The 23,810-nt window shown below is 41.1% G+C and overlaps 1 protein-coding gene and 1 long non-coding RNA gene across 2 annotated transcripts in view; both read right to left on the bottom strand.

Moving 5' to 3' along the window:
- Positions 1–18,015, bottom strand: part of scarf2 (scavenger receptor class F, member 2) — a 100,135-nt gene extending 82,120 nt beyond the window's left edge. Inside the window, exon 1 of the mRNA XM_062050728.1 lies at positions 17,484–18,015. Within this exon, the coding sequence (XP_061906712.1) occupies positions 17,484–17,593 (110 nt within the window). The 5' untranslated portion in view covers positions 17,594–18,015. The remainder of the gene's footprint in view (positions 1–17,483) is intronic.
- Positions 18,016–23,467: 5,452 nt separating this feature from the next.
- LOC133652222 (uncharacterized) overlaps positions 23,468–23,810 on the bottom strand; it is a 7,713-nt gene continuing 7,370 nt past the window's right edge. The window contains exon 3 of the long non-coding RNA XR_009826547.1: positions 23,468–23,539. This is a non-coding gene — a long non-coding RNA (uncharacterized LOC133652222). The remainder of the gene's footprint in view (positions 23,540–23,810) is intronic.

The following is a 23,810-nucleotide window of genomic DNA, read 5'->3' as shown; positions in this document are numbered from 1 at the left end:
CTAGCTGTATGTCCATAGTATATACCTTGTTTGTAGGGATATTTGAGCACATTTAATTTCCTTTACTTATGTCCTCTGTGTATTTAGTTTATTTTTCCATGTTTCATGACACACTGATTTTGATAGTAGGCTAATATAGCTAATATAGACACTTACATCTTTTGCGGCTCCAGACTGATTACTTTTTTGTATTTGTGGTCCAATATGGCTCTTTCAACATTTTGAGGTGCCTACCCCTGACCTAGCGAGTTGCGCCTAGCAAGGCTCTCTCTGTGCAGCCAGCGTGCGCAAGCCAGCAGTCCCACCTCCGCACACCGAGACAAAGATTGTGGATGACTGACAAGAGGATTCACTGTTTCATTTAATTCCACTATTGAACAAACATGCTTACGTGCTGAGAGCGATGCATACAGTGAACCCTCTTGCATCCTGTTTGAAAGCAAGAGACGAAGAGAACAAACACGGACATGGCAATGTGTCGATGCTGGCAAAATGACAGAGTTCATTTCCATTCATCGTTCGATTCATTGATTTACTGTATCTCGCCTAGTCCGAGGATACACATTTCAAACCAACACATCAATTTAGCGTAGGAATGATCAATAAAACACATTTTGTTGATGAGCAATTTACACTATAGCAGAGGTGTCAAAGTCGTTTTCATCGAGGGCCACATCGCAGTTATGTTTGGCCCCAGAGGGCTGCTTCTAACAGTGAATACTATTATTACATTATTTTTTTAATACATTTTATTAGTAGAATTTTTTAAGGTAAAATGTAAAAAAAATATGGTAAGTTGCAATAATTTCACCTCAAAATGTAGTGTATATTACTGTAAATGGAAAAACAGTACTGCTGTTTTTATGGTAAAAAAAAAAGGCAGCTCAGTTGCCGGAATTTTACTGTAAATTTTTTTTTTTTTTTTTTACTGTAAAATAAAAAAACCTGCAATTTTACAGTAACATTTTGGCACCTGAGCTGCCAGTTTTTGTTGTTGTTTTTTTTTTTTTTACTGCAAATCAACAACTGTACAATTTTGGGTGTATTACTGTAAGTGCCAAAACGGCACCACAGTTTATTACAGTAAAAAAAGTACTGTTTGTTTAATTTAGAGAAAAATGCCGTAAAAAACCACAGTAAATTTCACAATTTTACCATGAAGTCTATTGCTACTTTTCATTGCACAATTTGATGGGTAACTTGCTTTGAAATCATTACTATTAGTATTTATTTTTATTTAAAAAATGGTTAGAATGTTTGATCACATGTTTTTGCATAATTAGACAATATTTAATTTAACATAATTTGCGATTACATGGCGTACATATATTGTTTACCTCCCAAAATAGAAAGAAATAATACATTTAGTAAGAAAAGTTACAATACTTTATTGCAGTGGTTCTCAAACTTTTTTTGTCATCCCCCACTTTGGACAAGGGGGAGTTTTCAAGCCCCACCTGCCCCCATCGCCCCAACAGAACGCTAATGCCAAGCTTAACATTTTCAAATGTATTGAACATCATGTAACATCAAGTTGTATACATTCAAACTCAATAACATAAAATAACATCAAGTTCAATAATCAATAAAATAACTGTGCAGCTGTGGTATAACTTGCATCATGTTCAATATCAAATAAAATAACTTGCATCAAGTTCAATAATAAATAAAACAAAAGTGTTATAACTTGCATCAAGTTCAATAATAAATCAAAAAAAGTGTTATAACTTGCATAAAGTTCAATAATAAATCAAAAAAAGTGTTATAACTTGCATCAAGTTCAATAATAAATAAAAAAAAGTGTTATAACTTGCATCAAGTTCAATAATAAATCAAATAAAAGTGTTATAACTTGCATCAAGTTCAATAATAAATCAAATAACTTGCATCAAGTTCAATAATAAAAAAAAATAAAAGTGCCACTTTGCAATCTCTGCAAAAAAAAAAGGAAGAGCTATATGCATTTGGCAAGACAGGGCAAGTGAACATGAGTTTTACAGTACTCCAGCATTAGTGGCTGCAATGAGCCTGTTTTGCACTGCACAGCTTTTCAAATCGGGGTTGCAGGCTTGACACTGCCACTGTTAAAACCTCATTGAGTTCGGGGCTGAGCTGCCTTGACGCGAGTGCTTCCCGGTGAATGACACAGTGTGTCCAATGCCCATTTGGCGCAACCCTCTTTATTAGAGCCTGCAGCCCGTTTCTTGACTTTGCCATGGTTTGTGCGCCATCAGAGCAAAAGCCCACACAGTTTTCTCATTTAAGGTCGTGTTCTTTGAGGAAACTGTCCATTATCTTGAACAGCTCATCAGCAGTGGCTCTATTTTTTATGTATTTGCGAAACAGCAAATCCTCGCACAGTGACTCGCCATTCACAAAGCTTCCGCTTAGCCCCGCCCCCATTAGTTACTGTTGCTATGTCTGTCAAACTTTCGCTCCTACATAGAAATTTAAAGCCTACAGGAAAAATAAGTAATTTACATTTATTTATATAGCGGATTTCACAGACAGAATCACAGTGTGTATAGAAAATGAAAGCATAGTAAAAAAAAAAATCTAAGAATATAATTTAAAAAAAAAAAAATTAAAGTGAAATTTCCTCCCGTTCCTCGCGCCCCACCTGTCATGTCTCTATTCCCCACCAGTGGGGCGCGCCCCACACTTTGAGAAAGACTGCTTTATTGATACATACTATTTCCAAGCTTTCGAGGGCCAAATAAAATGAAGTGGCAGGCCACATCTGGCCCCCGGGCCTTGAGTTTGACACCTGTGCACTAGAGTAAAACAAGCGACTACCAACTCGGGCTGGGCGATAAAACGATATCAATATATATCGCGATAGACACATAATCTATATCACTAAAAAAGGTGTTGGATAATTAACGTTTCTTCTTCGTCGGACGAAACCGGAAGTTGCAAAGCAAGGTTGGTTGAATGGCGTGATATGCTGACAGCCAATCAGGTAACAGTATTAACTATCAGGTTTGGTTGCGTCTTTTTGCTGTCTGGCGAATTGATCTTTGCATGGAATGAGAAAGGAAAGTAAGAATGAAGAAATGTGGATAAAACAGTAAAGATCACCTGTACAGTATGGCAGTTTTGGGGATTTTTTGGAAAAGGGACCGTAGTCAGACCAATGTGGTCTGTAAATGAAGCAAGGCGCTCTTCCCCACCAAGACCGCGCTCACCCTTTAGAGCACAGCTGTAACTTCCTGATACTAAACCTGCAGAAAATAGTTCTTCTCAGGTTTCTATGTTTACATTTTCACACTTTGCACTATTTTATTACACTTTATTAAGCATTTCTTAAATATTCCTTATTTTTTCACCTTCTTTTTAAGAGTTTATTGTTAAGTGTTTAATGTGATTTTACAATTTTGTTTACATTGACGGGTTGACTCGTTTAGATGCCTTGGAGGGTATTATAATCATATAAAGGTTACATTTAAAAAAAAAAAACAATGTTTGCATTTAGTATATTTTTTCATCTGTCCTTTTCAATGGGGTAGGTCATAAAAAAATATCAATAATGTCCAATATCAATCGACAGAAAACACTTGTATCGTGATACAGTATCGCCAGTACAATTGTCTCTATCAGCCTAATTTGCCTTTCTAAGCTTTTTTGGAAGGAAAAGAGTGGAGGAGTGTAAATATTCTGGGCGCCCGCCAAGTTTCTTTTAGGATCAGTCATTTGTCTCCTCTTCCTCCCACAGCCGTGACCTTTGTGGGGACCCTGCAACACATCAGCTGGCCCCCGGCGTGTTTGAAGATGGCAGCTTCCTCGCAAGTCGGCGCGTGGTAAACATCAACCCGTGCATGCTTTCACTCGCAGGAGTGATTTGTTTACTACTCGGTGCACAAATTACGACACCCGCTTTTTAACACAGCTCCAAATACTAGCAGCGCTCACCGAGTAAAATGAGTTTGGGGTTCACAAGCAGGCAAAAAATAGAACTTGGGAGTGACTCACCGTCCCAGAGACCGCAAGTATTTTTAAAAACCTATATTTTTCTATGGGTTTTGCGCCACTTAAAATAGATTATCCGGAAAACTTCCATCATGATGTGTTTATTTGGCCTTTTTCTACCTCCGTCTAGCTTAAAACCACTAGTGCAAGATAAAGGTGTTTAAATTGTGAGTTTGACAGACACATTCCATTTTGATTGCGATACAAAAGGGTACAATAAGGCGTTTGTTTTACTTTTGAACAGAGGTGTCAAACTCAAGGCCCAGGGGCAAGATCCGGCCCGCGACATCATTTTATCTGGCCCTCAAACACCTGGAAATTATATGTGTCAATAAAGTACTTCATGTTTTCTCACTAAATGTCAAAAAATATATGTACTGCTTGAAATTGCATGCCTTTTAAACTTTAATAGTAATCCCTTATTGCAACAAATATTACAGTATATATTATCATACTTTCCTAACATTTTTGTCTAAAAATAAATAAATACTTAAGTATCTGCTTGACTTATGATTTTACAGCAAACTACCCATCAAATTAATAAAAGTGACAATACATTTTACAGTGTTCTTTATATATTTATTTATAGTAAATTGACTACAATTCTGTTGACTGAGCTGCAATATTTTTACTGTAAAATCTTGTTTTTAAAGTGTTTGTTACTGTAAATGGAAAGACGGTACATTTGTTTTTACGGCAGCTAAATTGCCAGAATAAAAAAAGGAACTTGTACTGTCTTGCCATTAACAATATAATGTTGTAAAAACCAATGTAAATTTAACACAACAATTCTGGTAACTAAGCTGCCAGCTTTTCCCCCTCCAAAAACAGTGGTACTGTTTTTCCATTTACCGTAAAATGTTGTAAAAAAAACCCAACAACTATATTTTACAGTAACATTTTGTAAATGTAAAGTTTTTACTGTAAAATCGACAGTCTACTTAAAACAATTTATATAAGTAATAATGAAATCCAGAGGAAAATTCATACATTATTCACTGTTACAAGCGGCCCTCTGATGGCAGCCATAACTGCCATGTGGCCCTCAATGAAAATCAGTTTGACATCCTTGCTTTTGAAAAATAAAGTTTAACTAGCAGAATACGGTAAGCAGAGATGACCTTGCTAGAATGTGATGTCATATTTATTCAACATTGTCAGGCCTTGGCGGAGGTATTTGCAGTACTAGATGCAGGCATGTGATTTGAACTTAAAGAAAAAGACTGGCCGCAGGTCCCCATCCAGGTCCAACTATTCAATATGAACAGCAGAAATAACTAGATGAGGCAATTCCTTAAGGAATTGCGTGTGAATGCTCCAATGCTGAAGTTGAACTGCAATGCTGACAGAATGTAGTATGAATGTAAGAATGGTTTGAATGTTGGAAGAGTTTGAATTTCCAGGAAAAAAGGAATTTGGTTTGGAACTTGGAAACGTGTTAGTTGGAATGTCCAGGATGAGTGGAATGTGTTAATGTGGTAATAGTTTGAATAGGTTGAAAAATGTGGGAATTGTGCAACTTGGAAAAATGTCTTATTCATTTCAATAGGAACATCCTGGAAATTTGGGAATTTCGGGAAAAGCGGGATTTTCTTTGAAAATGAATAGAAGCATGAATATCCTAAATGAGCTGAATTGGTTGGTGTTGGAATTGTTTAAATCGGTCAAGAAATGTTGAAGTGGTAACAGTTTTTTAATTGAAAAATGGTATTATGAAATTTCGGGAAAACTGGGAATTTGTCAAGTTCTTAAACCAACTTGTTTTTTTGTGCTGACTAAGAGGAATGTTTTGTTTTAATGGGTTGAAAAATGTGAAAAGAGTTGTTGCACTAAAAAAGTTTAGAAATAAGGTTAGAAAGAAAATCGAATTCCTGAAAAATTTTTGAACGTGGAAAAATTATTGTTTGAATTTCCAGGATGAGTTGAATGTGTTGAAGGCGGAATGGTATGAATCAATTGAAACATGTGGTAATTGTGCAAGTTTGAAAAATAGATGATTCATTTTGAATGGGGAAAATGTCCCTGAAAACTGGGAATTCTAGGAAATCCGGGATTTTTTTTCAAGTATTGAAAGAGAGCACATCATTCCTGAACAGGCTGAATATGTTGAAGGTGGAACGGTTTGAATCGGATAAAAAATGTGGGAGTTGTGGAACTTTGAAGAATTTATTTCATGAAAATTTGGGAATTTCGGGAAAAGCGGGAATTTTTTGGAAAATGCTAAAATATTTTAATGTTGTAAATTAGTTTTTGAATTTTTTTAATCGGTCGAAAAATGTTGAATAAGTAACATTTTCAATTAAGAAATGGTATTACGGAATTCCTGGAGTTTTGGGAAAACCATGAATTGTTCCAGTTAAAAAAACAACTTTGTTTTTTTGTCCTGATTAAGAGGAATGTTTTGACGGTGGGTTGAAAAATGTGAAAGGAGTAGTCGACAGAAAAAGGGTGAAAAAAGGGTTTGAAAAAAACGGAAATTCTGGGAATTCCTGGAATTTTTTTAACTTGGAAAATTATATTTTGAATGTCTAAAATGAGTGGAATATGTTGAAGTTAGAATGGTTTGAATCAGTTGAAAAATGTGGAAATGGGGGAAGTTTGAAAAATGTCCAATTCATTTTGAATGGGAAAAATGTCCCGGAAAACCCTGGAATTCGGAAATTTGGGAATTTTTGGCATATGTCAAGGAAAAGCCCGCGATTCCCGAATAGGCTGAACAGTTTGAAGTTGGAACGGTTTGAATCGGATGAAAAATGTGGAAGGTGGAGCGCGCCAAAATCTGGAGAAGAAGAAGAAGAAGAAATGTAGAAAACCATATTCACACAATGAACAAAATGTCAGCTACTGTCTTGTTGTAATACACCAATGAAAATGAAATGTAACATTTGCTGTCGCAAACATGTCTGCCACAGTCATGTGTTCTTAAATGTGTATTCCACCTCTTTCATGTGGAGACCGGTTTAGATTAGGGTTTATGTGTAAACAACTAACATACATTTGTCCAAATGTGGCCAAGTAGACACATTGTGGGTTTCCTGGACGTGGTCTACATCGCTAAAAGAAACATCTAAGGAAGAGAATCCCTCTGCCATATTCCAGTAGTTTTTAAAATATATAAATCACCCGCTTGAATATTCCCTCTCGTCGTCATTTGGGATGTCTGTTGTGATTTCCCTTCCTGGTTCCATGACCCGCCCTATCTTGCCTCTGATTGGTCCATACTTGCCAACCTTGAGACCTCCGATATCGGGAGGTGGGGGGTGGGATGAGGGCGTAGTTGGGGCGGGGGGCGTGGTTGGGGGCGTGGTTAAGAGGAGAGTATATTTACAGCTAGAATTCACCAACTCAAGTATTTCATATACAGTATATATATATATATATATATATATATATATATATATATATATATATATATATATATATATATATATATATATATATATATATATATATATACAGTATATATATGTATGAAATACTTGACTTTCAGTGAATTCTAGCTATATATATACTGTATGTATATATATATATATATATTTATTTTATTATACATAGAAAAAAATAAATACTTGTATTTCAGTGTCCCGGAGGCTATCCAGTAGATGGCAGCATTGTCCTGTTTAACTTCTCCGTTCATGAATGAGTATATCATTTCGGCCACCGTGTTCAATGGAGAAGTCTGTTCTACAAAAAGTACAGGCAACATAATTACATACCCCTTCCCCTTCGAACTGTCCTGGATGAACTGAAATTCTTGTTTCCATTCGTTTTGGAACTTGCAAGCGTATTTCTTCATCTTGCTCGTCGACGGCGCCGCCATGTCTGTAACTTCCTCGTTCTTCTGCTTCGTCTCCTTGTTGTGTGCGCAGTTGTGCACTCTACTCTCTAAAAGCCGTAGATGTTATGACGTCATTGGGCAGGCAAGCTGTTTATATTGTGGGAAAGCGGACGTGAGAACAGGCTGTCCCCACTCAGGTCCGCGTTGAGCTGGAGGGGGCGTGGCCTCCAGCTCCGGCTGAATACCGGGAGTTTGTCGGGAGAACATTTCTGCCGGGAGTTTATCGGGAGAGGCGCTGAATACCGGGAGTCTCCCTGTAAAAACGGGAGGGTTGGCAAGTATGGATTGGTCTGTCCCAAATGTTTTGTTCTAATCTCAACCAATCGTGACTCATCATAGTAAAGCCAACAGCCAATCATGGATGTTCTTATACGTAAACCAACCAATCATCATTGATGTTTCCCGTATAGTTGGTCCCCAGCCCCTGGAGTTGCTTCGCTACGATTTTTAAGTTCATAATTTTTAATGGAAAACCGTAGTTTTTACCACTGGATTATCAAAAACCGTACTCATTGTAGGTCGGAAAAAACTAAGAAAAACGGAAAATATTTATTTCTATTTTTACAGAGATAAAAAAGACAGATTCTCTTCATAACTTTCATGGACAGAATTTCAGGCGCAGTGAGGGCGTTGAGGGGATCCGGTTTGGTGGCTGCAGGATTAGGTCTCTGCTTTTTGCAGATGATGTGGTCCTGATGGCTTCATCTGGCCAGGATATTCAGCTCTTACTGGATTGGTTCACAGCTGAGTGTGAAGTGACTGGGATGAGAATCAGCACCGCCAAGTCCGAGTCCACGGTTCACCCCCGGAAAAGGGTGGAGTGCCATCTCCGAGTTGGGGAAGAGATCTTGCCCCATGTGGAGGAGTTCAAGTACCTCGGAGTCTTGTTCACGAGTGAGGGAAGAGTGGATCGTGAAGTCGACAGGCGGATCGGTGCGGCGTCTTCAGTAATGCGGACGCTGTATCGATCCATTGTGGTGAAGAAGGAGCTGAGCCGGAAGGCAAAGCTCTCAATTTACCGGTCGATCTACATTCCCATCCTCACCTATGTTCATGAGCTTTGGGTTATGACCAAAAGGACAAGATCACGGGTACACCAAAATGTGTTTCCTCTGCCAGGTGGTGGGGCTCTCCCTTAGAGAAAGGGTGAGAAGTAAAGCCGCTGCTCTTCCGCATCGAGAGGAGCCAGATGAGGTGGTTCAGGCATCTGGTCAGGATGCCACCCGAACCCCTCCCGAGGGAGGTGTTTAGGGCACATCCGACCGGTAGGAGGCCACGGGGAAGACCCAGGACACGTTGGGAAGACTATGTCTCCCGGCTAGCCTGGGAACGCCTCGGGATCCCCTGTGAAGAGCTGGACGAAGTGGCTGGGGAGAGGAAAGTCTGGGCTTCCCTGCTTAGGCTGCTGCCCCCGCGACCCGACCTCGGATAAGCGGAAGAAGATGGATGGATGGATAAAAAAGACGGTTTTCCGACTATAGACGGAACAATCACATGCCTGTAAAGATGCTATTCTGGTCCTTTGTTTGACTTGATTGATTGATTGATTGATTGATTGATTGATTGAAACTTTCATTAGTAGATTGCACAGTACAGTACATATTCTGTACAATTGACCACTAAATGGTAACACCCGAATACGTTTTTCAAATTGTTTAATCGGGGTCCACGTCAACCTCGAAGGTTGTTTTGTTAACTACTTTTTAGCGCCAAGAAGTTGTTATTTATAATGCATAATCGCCCTTGTGAGGGCTTTCCCAGGCTCAAAAACTCCCTGGAGTATCCCGGAAAGACATTAGGTAATTTAGAACGCCACACTAGGGATGATGTTTGATAAGAAATTATCGAGTTTGAGCCTATTATCGAATCCTCTTATCGAACCGATTCCTTATCGATTCTCTTATCGAGTCCAGATAGGTTGTTGTATATGGAAAAAAACACAATATTTGGTTTAACAAATCACTTCACATTCTCTACTGCTCGCTACTATAGTATTACCATATCTGAGTTATTGTGCAGAAATGTGGGGAAATAACTACAAATGTGCACTACATTCGTTAACCGTGTTACAAAAAAATTTAATTAGATTGATACATAATGTTGGATATAGAGAACATACAGACACTTTTTTTATTGAGTCAAAAATATCAAAGTTCGATGATTTGGTAAAATTGCAAACAGCTAAAATGATGTGGAATTAAATGATGGACTGGATTAAGTAAAGAAGTTAAACATTGTACTGATATGATCCACTTTAAGAGGTTGTTCAAATGAATAGTGCTTACAAAGTACAAAGAAGAAGAATTATCGAAAATAAGATTTTATTCATCTCAGTATATTAATAATGACTGAATTAATTAATTACATATTACAAAACTGTTGTATATACTAATTCACAGATATTTTATTATAAAAAGGTCAGTAAATGATGTATATATTTGTATGAAGTGGGAAAGGGGAAGGATTAAATAAGCGTTACTTCTTCCTACTCCTGTAAAGTGAAATGATATGAAACTGTGATGTATTATGATGTGGTCGGATCATATTTTGTTTAGTTATGTTCTGTTAATTTTGGACTTCCTTAGTTGTTTTGTGCACTTCGGGGGTTTGTTTTAGTCACCATGGTTATTTATGATTTTCACCTGCCTTGTACGCGCACCTGTTGCTCATCAGAGACTCTATTTAAGCCTGCCTTTTCCGGTCACTCGTCGTGGCTTCATTGTTTGCATTTGCAACAGTTACGTTGGCATTCTGGTTTTAGAGCTCATAATTCCTGTGATAAAGTTACCTTAGCTTCTAGTATTCCTGTGCTAAGTAAGTTTTTGCTTTAGCTTCTCTTGCGAACGGCACACTTTCCTTTTGTTTCGTTCCTGTCTGTTGTAATGTGTATGATTTATGAGAAATAAATCATCTCCTACCTGCACGCTTTCGTCCGGAGCCGTCAGTTTTGCGTCCCGGGAACGAACCGCAGCACGCTGCACCCCACCGTGACAAATGACTGAACTACGTGACGTCACTTCTTGTGATGTCACACGGGGCATTTCTTGTCGGGACGGGATTCGTTCCAAGTGATTCGAATAAAGAACCAACTCTTTTTCTTTACTATAGTGGTCTCGATAACGGGTACCGGTTCTCAAAAAGGGATTTGAGTCCAAGGACTCGGTTCTTTTCTTATCGAACAACCGGGAAAACCGGTTTCGAGTATCATCCCTACGCCACACTCTGGCCCCTTTAGTAAGTGAAAATAAAGAACTTAAAGCCCCTGCCTGGAATACAACAGAAAGGCGGCCATTTTGGTGTGAATGGCGGATTTTGCTCCGTTTCGTGTGTTGTATTAAATGAAGGGCTGTGATTTAGTTTTCCTGAGAATGACGTAACGTTTAGTCAATATACGTACACAAATGTGCAAAGTGTAAGGTTTATTACATTATAAAATACGTACATATCTTAACAGTATTGATACCGGATAAAAAACAAGTATCGGATGATATTGGCTAGCATCTAATATGTCCAATACAGCGTGTTTACTTGTCCTCCAATAAACACACAATTTATTCTATTTTAGTCAAGTCATTTACAAACAGGGATACATACATACAAATTGAGGGCTGCGGGGGCCACTTTGATACATTTTGTACAATAAACATACTAATACAATATAGGTCTACCAATATATGCTAAACTATCTGAACACAACAGCCACATCTTGGCTCTGTGTTTTTGGTAAGAAAGCCAATAACACAAAGTAATTCTGCCCTAAAGTAAGTCATTTCAAGTATAAAAATGTCTAACTGGACTAAAAATATCAATACTACAGTATTAAATGGCCCGAGACGAAACCAAAACAATCATTCCGTTCAGTATTGTTTCCACTGATTGGCTCAGCCTCAGGCTACTTCTTTACCCATTTGGCATCCCAACCAACCTGGCAAGTGACACATACTTTTAGCATGCTAACGTTAACATGCTAACATTAACATGCTACATTTCTCAGCCAATTTTGCAACTGAACACCTCAGAGTCGTATAACTTGGCACATACTGTTAGCATGCTAATGTTAACATGGTAAATATTTTGGCCAAATTTGTGGCCATATAACGTGGCACTCGACACATGCTAACTGTAAGCAGGCTAACATCAACATGTTAACCGTTTAGCCAATTTTGCAGGTGTATGCCTCAGAGTCATATAACTACGGGCACTTGACACATGCTAACTGTTAACATGTTAAGGTTAGCATACTAGCTATTTTTCTTTGCCAATTGTGCAGCCAAACTCCTCAGAGCCATATAACTTGGCACTTGGCACATGCTAAATGTAAGAATGCTAACATCAACATGTTAACCTTTTAGTACATTTTGCAGGTGTATTCTTCAGAGTCATATAACTATAGGCACTTGAAACTTGCTAACTGTTAACATGTTAAATTTAGCATACTAGCTATTTTTTGTTGCCAATTTTGCAGCCCAACTCCTTAGAGCCATATAACTTGGCACTTGACACATGCTAAATGTAAGTATGCTAACATGCTAACATCAGCACGCTAACTTTTTCAGCCAATTTTGCCTCAGTCACATAACTTGGCACCTGACTAATGCTAACGGTTAGTGTGCTAACATTAACATGCTAACTTTTTTTTAGCCAATTTTGCGGCCGAACGCCTCACAGGCTTATAACTTGGTACTTAACACATTTTAACTCTCAGCAGGCTAACTTTTTTAAACGCTTCATAGTTGTATAACTTGGTACTTGACACATTTTAAAAGTCAACATGCAAACATTACCTTTTAAGTTTGCACATTTCTCCAAAAAATTGCATATTTCATTTTTTTGTGTGGAGAGTTTTAATCCGAAGCGCGTGTATTTTGTCTTTAAAATGTGTTGTGAGTGAGTAAAAAACAAGCTGTGGTCTGCAAATGGCTGACACTAAACAGCATGTAAATATGTCATTCTATGAATCCAGACGTAGTGTATGTGGGAAGATCATCGGTCACAAATACGTGCAGACATGGCCTCTTTCCCTGATTGGAAAACAAACTTGACTTTTCCTGTGCACATGTTTCACTCGTCACAAGGCGCTGGTCTGAAAATAATAGCGTGAGCGCTGAAGGCATCACTCTGTTGACTTTGTAAGGCAGAGACGTGCACTGGAAATGCTGACAAGTGATGATAAACGCCGAACTGTTTCCCTCTATTCACTTGATTGAGGTCAGGCATAAATAAAAGGCGCGTAGTGAAAAGGGAGCAATGGGGAAACATAAGTCAATAGGAGCGTGGAAAGGACAGACATAGACGGAAAAGGGCAAACAAAAGGTCTAAAAAGACAGACAAAGGACCCTCCAAGTCGTCACCACTAAAATACCAGTCATGGAAGAAGCAAAATAAATACATCATTGAGTTTAGTTAGGCTACTGATATCAGGAAGTACAAAAAAATAAAACAACGTGACTTATGTAGTATCAGTAGGGTTGTAACAAGATGCTCATTTTATTTGTCCCCAAGATGATAAAGGGCATCATCATTATCACAGTATTGTTAAATGTGCTCAAAAGGTATACCAGGGGTGTCCAAGGTGTGGTCCGGGGGCCGTTTGTGGCCCTCAGCTTGTAATTAAATGTTTATAGACAAATGTGTTTATTACAAATCTAGTTGTTGTATTATTAACGTTTTATGATTCATAACCAGCCCGCCACCCCCGTTGCAAAATAGTTGTATTTGTAAATTGGGACAACGTTGATGTCTAAAGTGGGATCCACCTTGTTGGTTGGGAAATGACCAAATTTCATTGGTCCAACCAATGACACTACCTGACATTGAATAGACCAGGGCTCGGCAACCTTTACCACTCAAAGAGCCATTTTGACAAGTTTCACAAATTAAAGAAAACAATGGGAGCCACAAAACTCTTTTGAAAATTTAAAATGACATAACACTGCATACAAAGCTTTTTCTGCTTTGTGCTATGTTTTAACCAGGGGTCTCAGACACACGCCTAAATATGAAAATGTAATGTTAGTGCAGCCCGCAAGTTTTAAATGAATGGCGCTTGATAGCGTCATACTTGCCATCCCCCCCAGTTTTTCCGAGAGATTTCCGATGTCCGGGGAGTAATGGCACTGCTTTAAGCGCCCTCTACAGCCTGTTCAAACAGCATACCTCCTCAACCGCATTTTGAATGCAGCTTCTGCTTGCACACTTAAGAGACAGCAAGGCATACTTGTTCAACAGCCACACAGCTTACACTGACGGTGGCCGTATAAAATAAGTTTAACTCTGTTACGTTACAAATATGCGCCACACTGTGAACCCCCACCAAAAAAGAATGACAAACACATTTCTGGAGAACATCTGCACTGTAACACAACATAAACACAACAAAACAAATACCCAGAATCCCATGCAGCCCTAACTCTTCCGGTCTACATTATACACCCCCGCTACCACCAAACCCCGCCCACCTCAACCGACGCATGGAGTGGGGCGAGGGTGCGGGGGGGGGTTGATGTGTGAGGGGGTTTGGTGGTAGCCAGGGCTGCATGGGATTCTGGGTATTTGTTGTGTTGTGTTTATGTTGTGTTACGGTGCGGAGGTTCTCCAGAAATGTGTTTGTCATTCTTTTTTGGTGTGGGTTCACAGTGTAGCGCATATTTGTAACGTAACAGTGTTAAAGTTGTTTTATACGTCCATCGTCAGTGTAAGCTGTGTGGCTGTTGACCAAGTATGCCTTGCTGTCTCTTTCGAGTACAAGTAAAAGCTTCACACAATATGTGGCCGGGCTGGCACGCTGTTAGTACAGGCTATAGAGGACAATACATGCAGCGCTAATAGGGCACGCCCTTAATTTAGTTGTTGATGTGAAAATTGGAGAATAATATCCCTGGAAATTTCCAGGAGAGGCGCTAAGATCCGTAAGTCTCCTGGGAAAATTGGGGGGGGTCGGCAAGTATGCTGGGGAAATCGGGAGGGTCGGCAAGTATGCAGCTGAGCCGCACCACAGTGGTCAAAGAGCCCCATGCGGCTCCGGAGCCGCGGGTTGCCGACCCCTGGAATATACATAGTCAAAAAGCATGTTGTTTTAACGTTGTATTTGTGTTGTAGAATATTGGTTGGGAAATGACCAGAATTTCAATGATCAAATCAACGTTAGAACGCAACATTGAATAAACGTCGTCAAAAAGCATGCTGTTTCAACGTTGTAGCTGTGTTATGGAATTTTGGTTGGGAAATGACTAAATTTCAATGATCAAATCAATGTTAGAACGCAACATTGAATAAACGTTGTCAAAAAACATGTTTCAATGTTGTAGTTGTGTTATGGAATATAGGTTGGGAAATGACCAAATTTCAATGATCCAATCAACGTCAGAACCTGACATTTATTAAACGTAGTCAAAAAGCATGTTGTTCCAACGTTGTATTTTTTTTGTAGAATATTGGTTGGGAAATTACCAAATTTCAATGGTCAAATCAACGTCAGAATGTAACATGGAATAAACGTCGTCAAAAAGCATGTTGTTCCAACGTTGTATTTGTGTTGTAGAATATTAGTTGGGAAATGACCAAAATTCAATGGTCCAATCAACATCAGAACACAACATGGAATAAACATAGTCAAAAAGCATGTTGTTCTAACATTGTATTTGTGTTGTAGAATATTGGTTGGGAAATTACTAAATTTCAATGGTGAAATCAACGTCAGAACGCAACATGGAATAAACGTCGTCAAAAAGCATGTTGTCCCAACGTTGTATTTGTGTTGTAGAATATTGGTTGGGAAATGACCAAAATTCAATGGTCCAATCAACATCAGAACCTGACATTTATTAAACGTCGTCAAAAAGCATGTTGTTTCAACGTTGTACTTATGTTGTGGAATTTTAGTTGGGAAATGACCAAATTTCAATGGTCAAATCAATGTCAGAACGCAACATGGAATAAACGTCGACAAAAAACATGTTGTTTCAACGTTGTAATTGAGTTATGGAATTTTGGTTGGGAAATGACCAAATTTCAATGGTCAAATCAACGTCAGAACCTGACATTTATTAAATGTCGTCAAAAAGCATGTTGTTTCAAAGTTGTATTTGTGTTGTTAAAAGTAAAAGTTAATGATTGTCACACACACACTAGATGTGGCGAAATTATTCTCTGCATTTGACCAATCACCCTTGATCCCCCCCTGGGAGGTGAGGAGAGCAGTGAGCAGCAGCAGTGGCCACGCCCGGGAATCATTTTTGGTGATTTAACACCCAATTCCAACTCTTGATGCTGAGTGCCAAGCAGGGAGGTAATGGGTCCCATTTTTACAGTCTTTGGTTTGAACTCACGACCTACCGATCTCAGGGCGGACACTCTAACCACTAGGCCACTGAGCCTACATATGTAGAATGTTGGCTGGGAAATGACCAACATTCAATGGTCAAATCAACGTCAGAATGCAACATGGAATAAACGTGGTCAAAAAACATAATGTTTCAACGTTGTAGTTGTGTTATAGAATTTTGGTTGGGAAATGACCAAATTTCGAAGGTCCCATCAACGTCAAAATCTGACATTTTCTAAACGTCGTCAAAAAGCATGTTGTTTCAAAGTTGTATTTATGTTGTAGAATATTGGTTGGGAAATGACAAATATTTAATAGTCAAATCAACGTCAGAACGCAACATTGAATAAACAATGTCAAAAAGGATGTTGTTTCAACGTTATGTTTCAGTTGTAGAAATTTGGTTGGGAAATTACCAAATTTCAATGGTCCAATCAACTTCACAACCTGACATTGAATAAACATTGTCAAAAAGCATGTTGTTTCTTAGACTTAGACTTAGACAAACTTTAATGATCCACAAGGGAAATTGTTCCACACAGTAGCTCAGTTACAAAGGATGGAAAGTGTAAGGATGGAAAGGTCAATGCAGGTATAAAATAGACAAACAATGTACCGTAGTAGCAATATAAAATACATAATAAAATAATATTTACATAATATATGTACAGCACATGATATATACTGATATATTATATTATATTATATGTTTATATCATATATACAATATAAATCAATTACCACGTACAATATTACAGTATATGTAACAGCTGCAGCATAAAATAGAGAGTAGATCCAGCAGAAAATAGACATTATAAACAAAGAGAAGTAGCTAACATAGAAGGTGTCAGGTAATAGACAGATATTATCTATGTTGTATTTGTGTTGTGGAATTTTGGTTGGGAAATGACTACATTTCAATGATCAAATCAACGCCAGAACAGAACATTGATTAAACGTCCACAAAAGTTGCTCAACGTCAGGACCTAATTCAACAAGTTCTCAACATTGTTTCAATGTCTTGTGCCAGCTGGGCAGTGTCATTTTAATACTTGCAGTGGGCCAACTCCACACAGGTGATGCACACATCTGTTTCACTGCTTTCAAATTATGGACAAATGTGGTTTGAATTTGAAATTGTTTAAATAGAATATGATGAATATTGGGGTTATTGGTGCATATTCCATTTTAGTATGGAGCGACGTGTAAAAAGGTCAGTGGACCTAAAAGTTCAAATACTTATGTTTTAAAGGTAAATGCAACTCCCAGTGTGTTTGAAGTATAATAACGTATGAGATGGAGAGGGAAAAAAAGTCTTAATTCGGATTAAAAATGACAATTTGTCATGCTTACCCTCTTGCTTTGCATACATTCCTGCCTTTAGGACGCAATTGTTGGCTCGTGCCGACGCAAAAAAGGAGACAAACCACCGCCAAAAAAGCTGCAAAGTTCTTCACTTCCATCGTACAAGCAGCAGCATCCTTCTAGACGCCGTTTTTATTCCACATGTCCCGGATTCGAGCACCCCGGTGTTGCGCACTTCATCCAAATATGCCACTAAAAACCGCCCTGCGCCGTCCACTAACATTCCAGGCAGCCTTTTCCTGCGCGCCGCACCGTTACTTCCACGCAGCAGCAAAAAGAAAAAAAAAAGCTCAAAAAGGGAACATCGTGCTGTGGTCACGGACTCATTTTGGGTGGAAAATATGCAATCTTCTTGAGTTCGGGGGGGAGTTCCAAAAAAGTATTAGATCCTGCTTGGGCTGTCCCTCTCTGAGGAGAACTTTGACTTTTGTCGTGCCTTGCACGCTCTCAGGAGTGGCAGGAGGGAAATTCCTGATTTGTTACTCGCGTCTTTGGCTGTACGCGCCATGCGTGCGCCACCTCATTTGCATATGGCGTGCGCCGTAAGGTCTGCCCTCAAACACGTCACATGACCCTCTGGTTTAAACATATCTCCTATTCTGCAATAGGATATATCACTAAACAATTCACCGACATCTTTAAATCGTTAAATTAGAAGGATGAGTAACTGACATGACATGTGAAATCATAAAACATTTCTCTATTTTATTGACAATATGTGGCCAGCCACTAACTAACTAACTATGGTTCATTTTCAGTTATCTGTGCGATGAGCAGTGACGCAATAACTCCATGTGTGGATGTTAAGGTAAGACAACAGCACCCTCTACTGGTGGCAGCAGAGAATAACTCAATGTGTGGATGTTAGGTTTGGACAACAGCACCCTCTAATGGCGACTTGTTGCAATTTCTGCAACCTGTCACTTTTAGCCAGAATATGGATAAACTCCAGCACCACTCGCGACCCCATAAGGGACAAGCGGTAGAAATGGATGGATGGATGTTAGGTGACATCATACGCAAATACGGTGTTAGCTTTCACTGTTATGCTGATGACACCCAACTCTACATGCCCCTAAAGCTGACCAACACGCCGGATTGTAGTCAGCTGGAGGCGTGTCTTAATGAAATTAAACAATGGATGTCCGCTAACTTTTTGCAACTCAACGCTAAGAAAACGGAAATGCTGATTATCGGTCCTGCTAGACACCGACACCTATTTAATAATACCACCTTAACATTTGACAACAAAACAATAACACAAGGCGACTCCGTAAAGAATCTGGGTATTATCTTCGACCAAACTCTCTCGTTTGAGTCACACATTAAGGGTGTTACTAAAACAGCCTTCTTTCATCTCCGTAATATCGCTAAAATGCGTTCCATTTTGTCCACTAGCGACGCTGAGATTATTATTCATGCGTTTGTTACGTCTCGTCTCGATTACTGTAACGTATTATTTTCGGGGTCTCCCTATGTCTAACATTAAAAGATTACAGTTGGTACAAAATGCGGCTGCTAGACTTTTGACAAGAACAAGAAAGTTTGATCATATTACGCCTATACTGGCTCACCTGCACTGGTTTCCTGTGCACTTAAGATGTGACTTTAAAGTTTTACTACTTACGTATAAAATACTACACGGTCTAGCTCCAGCCTATCTTGCCGATTGTATTGTACCATATGTCCCGGCAAGAAATCTGCGTTCAAAGAACTCCGGCTTATTAGTGATTCCCGGAGCCCTAAAAAAGTCTGCGGGCTATAGAGCGTTTTCTATTCGGGCCCCAGTACTATGGAATGCCCTCCCGATAACAGTTAGAGATGCTAACTCAGTAGAAGCATTTAAGTCCCATCTTAAAACTCATTTGTATACTCTAGCCTTTAAATAGACCCCCTTTTTAGACCAGTTGATCTGCCGTTTCTTTTCTTTTCTCCTCTGCTCCCCTCTCCCTTGTGGAGGGGGAGTAGCACAGGTCCGGTGGCCATGGATGAAGTGCTGGCTGTCCAGAGTCGGGACCCCGGGTGGACCACTAGCCTGTGCATCGGTTGGGGACATCTCTGCGCTGCTGACCCGTGTCCGCTCGGGACGGTTTCCTGCTGGCCCCACTATGGACTGGACTTTCGCTGATGTGTTGAATCCACTGTGGACTGGACTTTCACAATATTATGTCAGACCCACTCGACATCCATTGCTTTCGGTCTCCCCTACAGGGGGTTGGGGGGGAGGGGGTTACCCACATATGCGGTCCTCTCCAAGGTTTCTCATAGTCATTCACATCGACGTCCCACTGGGGTGAGTTTTTCCTTGCCCGTATGTGGGCTCTGTACCGAGGATGTCGTTGTGGCTTGTGCAGCCCTTTGAGACACTTGATTTAGGGCTATATAAATAAACATTGATTGATTGATTGATTGATGTTTTTTTTCCTGTCACATAAATGTGTTAAAATCGTTGGTTGGTTGACTGAGGTTTATTTCTAACGTATTTCACTTCGTCTCCCATTTCTCTTAAAATGTCCGAAAAGGAGTAGAAGGAAACAGAGTTTATTTAATCCTCCCACTTTCCTCTTCAGAGCAACGACTAACACATTTGTTCAATTCAATATGTTGCGTTCAAAGACCCCTGTTTAAAGTTAGAAACAGAAGTGTCACTAGTTTTCAAAGACTGGGGGAGACTCAAACCCAAGGTGATGAACCAATAATCATACAATCATAATAATAATGATGTGTTGTTTTGATTTTTATCATCCACAGATGATAATACAAAAAAGTGCCAAAAACGTTCTATATAAAGAGGCCATAATCTGACTATGAAAAATCATAGAATCTGTCATCATTCACCTAAGTAGGATTTTAAATCTGTAAACTTTTCATTTATTTTGGAGTGTAAAGTAGATTATTAAATCATTGAAACAAAACCCAAGTATTGAGGGGTGTTTATTTAGTTATGTTTTAGATATGATAATCCCATTGTAACACTTGCTTCCTAGATGGGTTCTTTTCGGACCGACAGACCGCTGCAAAGCCCGTATGTCAGGTTGTAATCAGTCTTTTATTGTCAATTTTATTCGTTATTGCTCTTTCCTTCTCCTGCTTCCGTCTCTCCTCTGCTCCCCGTCTCCCCCTCTCATGGTCTCCGACGCTGCTAATAAAGAGACAGGTGATTAGATAACTCGTTCCAGCTGAGGTATCCACTCAACTGTCAGTTGCTTCATAGCCGGCTCCTGCACATGCTCTGCCCGCAGGAGACGCGTGGACCACGGGCTACTACCGGCAGACCCCAAAACTGCCTCACCTCTTTTTTTGTCTTGGAGGGTGGACAGGCTGCGATTGCTGCCGTCTTGTCTACCTGCGGCTGCACCTGCCCCCCTTTCAAGTGGTACCCCAAATACTGTACTTCCCTCCGGCCAACTGCGCACTTGTGAGCCCCACCCGCCTCAAGGATTCGAGCACTGCCTCTATCCGCCGCACGTGTTCTTCCCAGCCGCTACTCTGGATGATGACGTCATCCAGGTAGGCAGCCGCGTATGCAGCGTGAGGGCGCAGCACTCGGTCCATGAGGCGCTGGAACGTGGCGGGCGCACCGAACAAACCAAACAGAAGTGTCACAAATTGGTATAAACCTTCCGGATATGAAAAAGCAGTTTTTTCCCGGGACTCTGGTGACAAGGGAATCTGCCAGTAGCCTTTGGTTAAATCCAGTGTCATGAAAAAACGAGCAGTGCCCAACCGATTCAGGAGCTCGTCGACCCGAGGTATTGGATACGCATCGAAACGTGATATTTCATTCACCTCGCGGTAATCCACACAGAACCGCACAGACCCATCCTTCTTCCCCACCAGAACAATGTGGCTGCACCACGCACTGTGGGATTCTTCTATTACCCGCAATTCCAGCATGGATTTTAATTCCTCCCGAAATACTTTGCGTTTTTGTTCGGGGAGCCTGTATGGCCGAGATCACACCGTAACCCCCGAGCTGGTCTCAATATGATGCCGGATGAGGTTCGTACGGCCGGACCGAGAGGAGAACACATCAGAAAAGCTTGGCAACATCCGCTTTCTGCGCAAACGTGAGCTGGTTGTCACAGGGGAGGGGAGAGGGCGGGGCAGAGCGCGGGACCTCTGGCCCGTACTTTTCCTCCTCCCTAACCACCGTTACAATGGAAACAGGCTCTGCCTCCTTCCATGCTTTCAGTAGGTTTAGATGGTAAATTTGAGTGTCTCCGCCCCGGTCCGAACGTCGAACCTCGTAATCCACATCACACACTTGCCGTGTGACCTCGAAGGGCGGTGGCAAGTAATTTCGAGCTGGATGTTGGAAGTAACACAAGCACTTTTTCTCCCAGTGAAAATTTTCTTAGCTGGGTCCCCTTGTTATACGCGCGTTGCTGCCGTTCTTGGGCCCCACCGTGTGGAGTTTTGCTCGCATGTCCATGACATACTGAATTTCGTTTTTGCTGGAGCTTGGACCCTCCTCCCAGCTTTCCTTAATTACGTCCAACACCCCGCATGGTTTCCTGCCGTATACTAATTCAAAAGGCGCGAAGCCTGCTGAGGCCTGGGGTACCTCCCGCATCACAAACATTAGGGGATCCAGCCATTTATTCCAATTTGGTTTGTCCTCGTGCGTAAACTTACGGATCTTGGTTTTCAGTGTCTTATTTAGCCGCTACACCAGCCCATCTGTTTGTGGGTGGTATACACTGGTGCGGATCGCTTTAATTCCCAATAACCCGTATAGTTCCTTTACCGTGCGTGACATAAAGGACGTGCCCTGATCAGTCAGAATCTCTTTCGGGATTCCAACTCGGGAAATGACCTGAAACAGGGCTTGCGCGACACTCTTTGCAGAGATGGAGCGCAGGGGCACTGCTTCGGGATAGCGCGTTGCGTAGTCCACCAGGACTAGCACAAAGCGATGTGCTCGGGTGGAATGGTCCGATGAGGTCCATCCAAATTCTCTCGAATGGGACCTCTATGAGCGGCAATAAGCGCAGGGGCGCCTTTGGGGTGGCCGCCGGATTCACCAGCTGGCAGACGTGCGCCGTTGGAGCGCTGCCTGCCCGGATGCCCGGCCAATAGAACCGGACCATGACCTGATTGTGTGTCTTATCATACCCCATGTGGCCAGCCATGGGACTGTAGTGCGCCGCCTGGAAAACCATTTCCCGGCGGCGTTTTGGCACCAACAACTGGGTGAATTCCTCTTTGGTTTGAGTGTCACGGCTCACTCTGTATACCCTGTCCCTAATAATTTCAAAATGAGGGAATACCCGCGCTGCTCCTGGGCGCACCAGCTGACCGTCGATGTAATCCACCTGGTCCCAGGCCGCGCGCAAAGTTTCATCACGGGACTGCTGGAGGGGAAAATCCTCCGTAGGGTGCCAGTGGGGGACCTGGGGGGCCTCCCGCGAAGCCCCCGCCGGTTCCCGCTCGGCAGTGTCGGATGGACTCGCGTCGCCACTGAGAACTGCGCGGATATTCCCCTTTCCTACGGTCCGTGAACGCACCCCCACACATTGTGTCACTAGATAGTTAAACCCTGGCCAATTTGTACCTAAAATTACAGGGTGCGTAAGGTGCGCGCTTACGGTAACGTTGACACTATGCTTTTGCCCACTATACTAAATTTCCACTGGCACAATAGGGTACTCGTGCACATCCCCATGAATACACTTAATTTTCCCCCATGTAGCCTGCCTCAACGCCCCGGGCCGAACCAGGTTTTGGTGGATCATGGACTGTTTACAGCCCGAATCCACCATTTCCCGGTATGTACTCCCTTGCACCCATACCGGGACGGGACGCAATACGTCTCTCCCGGATCGGGGGCGGGCGCTGGGGAGCCGACATTGTTCTCCGGTCCTGCTGAGTTGGGCGCCAATGTAACACTTGCTTAACAGATGGGTTCTTTTCGGACCGACAGACCGCTATAAAGCCCGTATGTCAGGTTGTAATCAGTCTTTTATTGTCAATTTTATTCGTCGTGCAGCTCTTTCCTTCTCCTGCTTCCGTCTCGCCCCCTCTCATGGTCTCCAACGCTGCTAATAAAGAGACAGGCGATTAGATAACTTGTTCCAGCTGAGGTATCCACTCACCTGTCAGCTGTTTCATAGCCGGCTCCTGCACATGCCCTGCCCGCAGGAGACGCGTGAACCACGCCCCCTCCACACCCATTTTTTAAAAAGTCACACATATCATTTTGAGTTGAGTTCATGCATACAATGTAATCACATGTTTCCAGTTCTTTCATTACAGCACATCTGAAAAGGAGTAGGAAAAAGTTAAGTTAAAGTTAAAGTACCAATGATTGTC

Source organism: Entelurus aequoreus, linkage group LG06, assembly GCF_033978785.1.
Source record: "Entelurus aequoreus isolate RoL-2023_Sb linkage group LG06, RoL_Eaeq_v1.1, whole genome shotgun sequence".
NCBI classification, from domain to species: domain Eukaryota; kingdom Metazoa; phylum Chordata; class Actinopteri; order Syngnathiformes; family Syngnathidae; genus Entelurus; species Entelurus aequoreus.
This window is presented reverse-complemented; position numbering and strand designations above follow the sequence as displayed.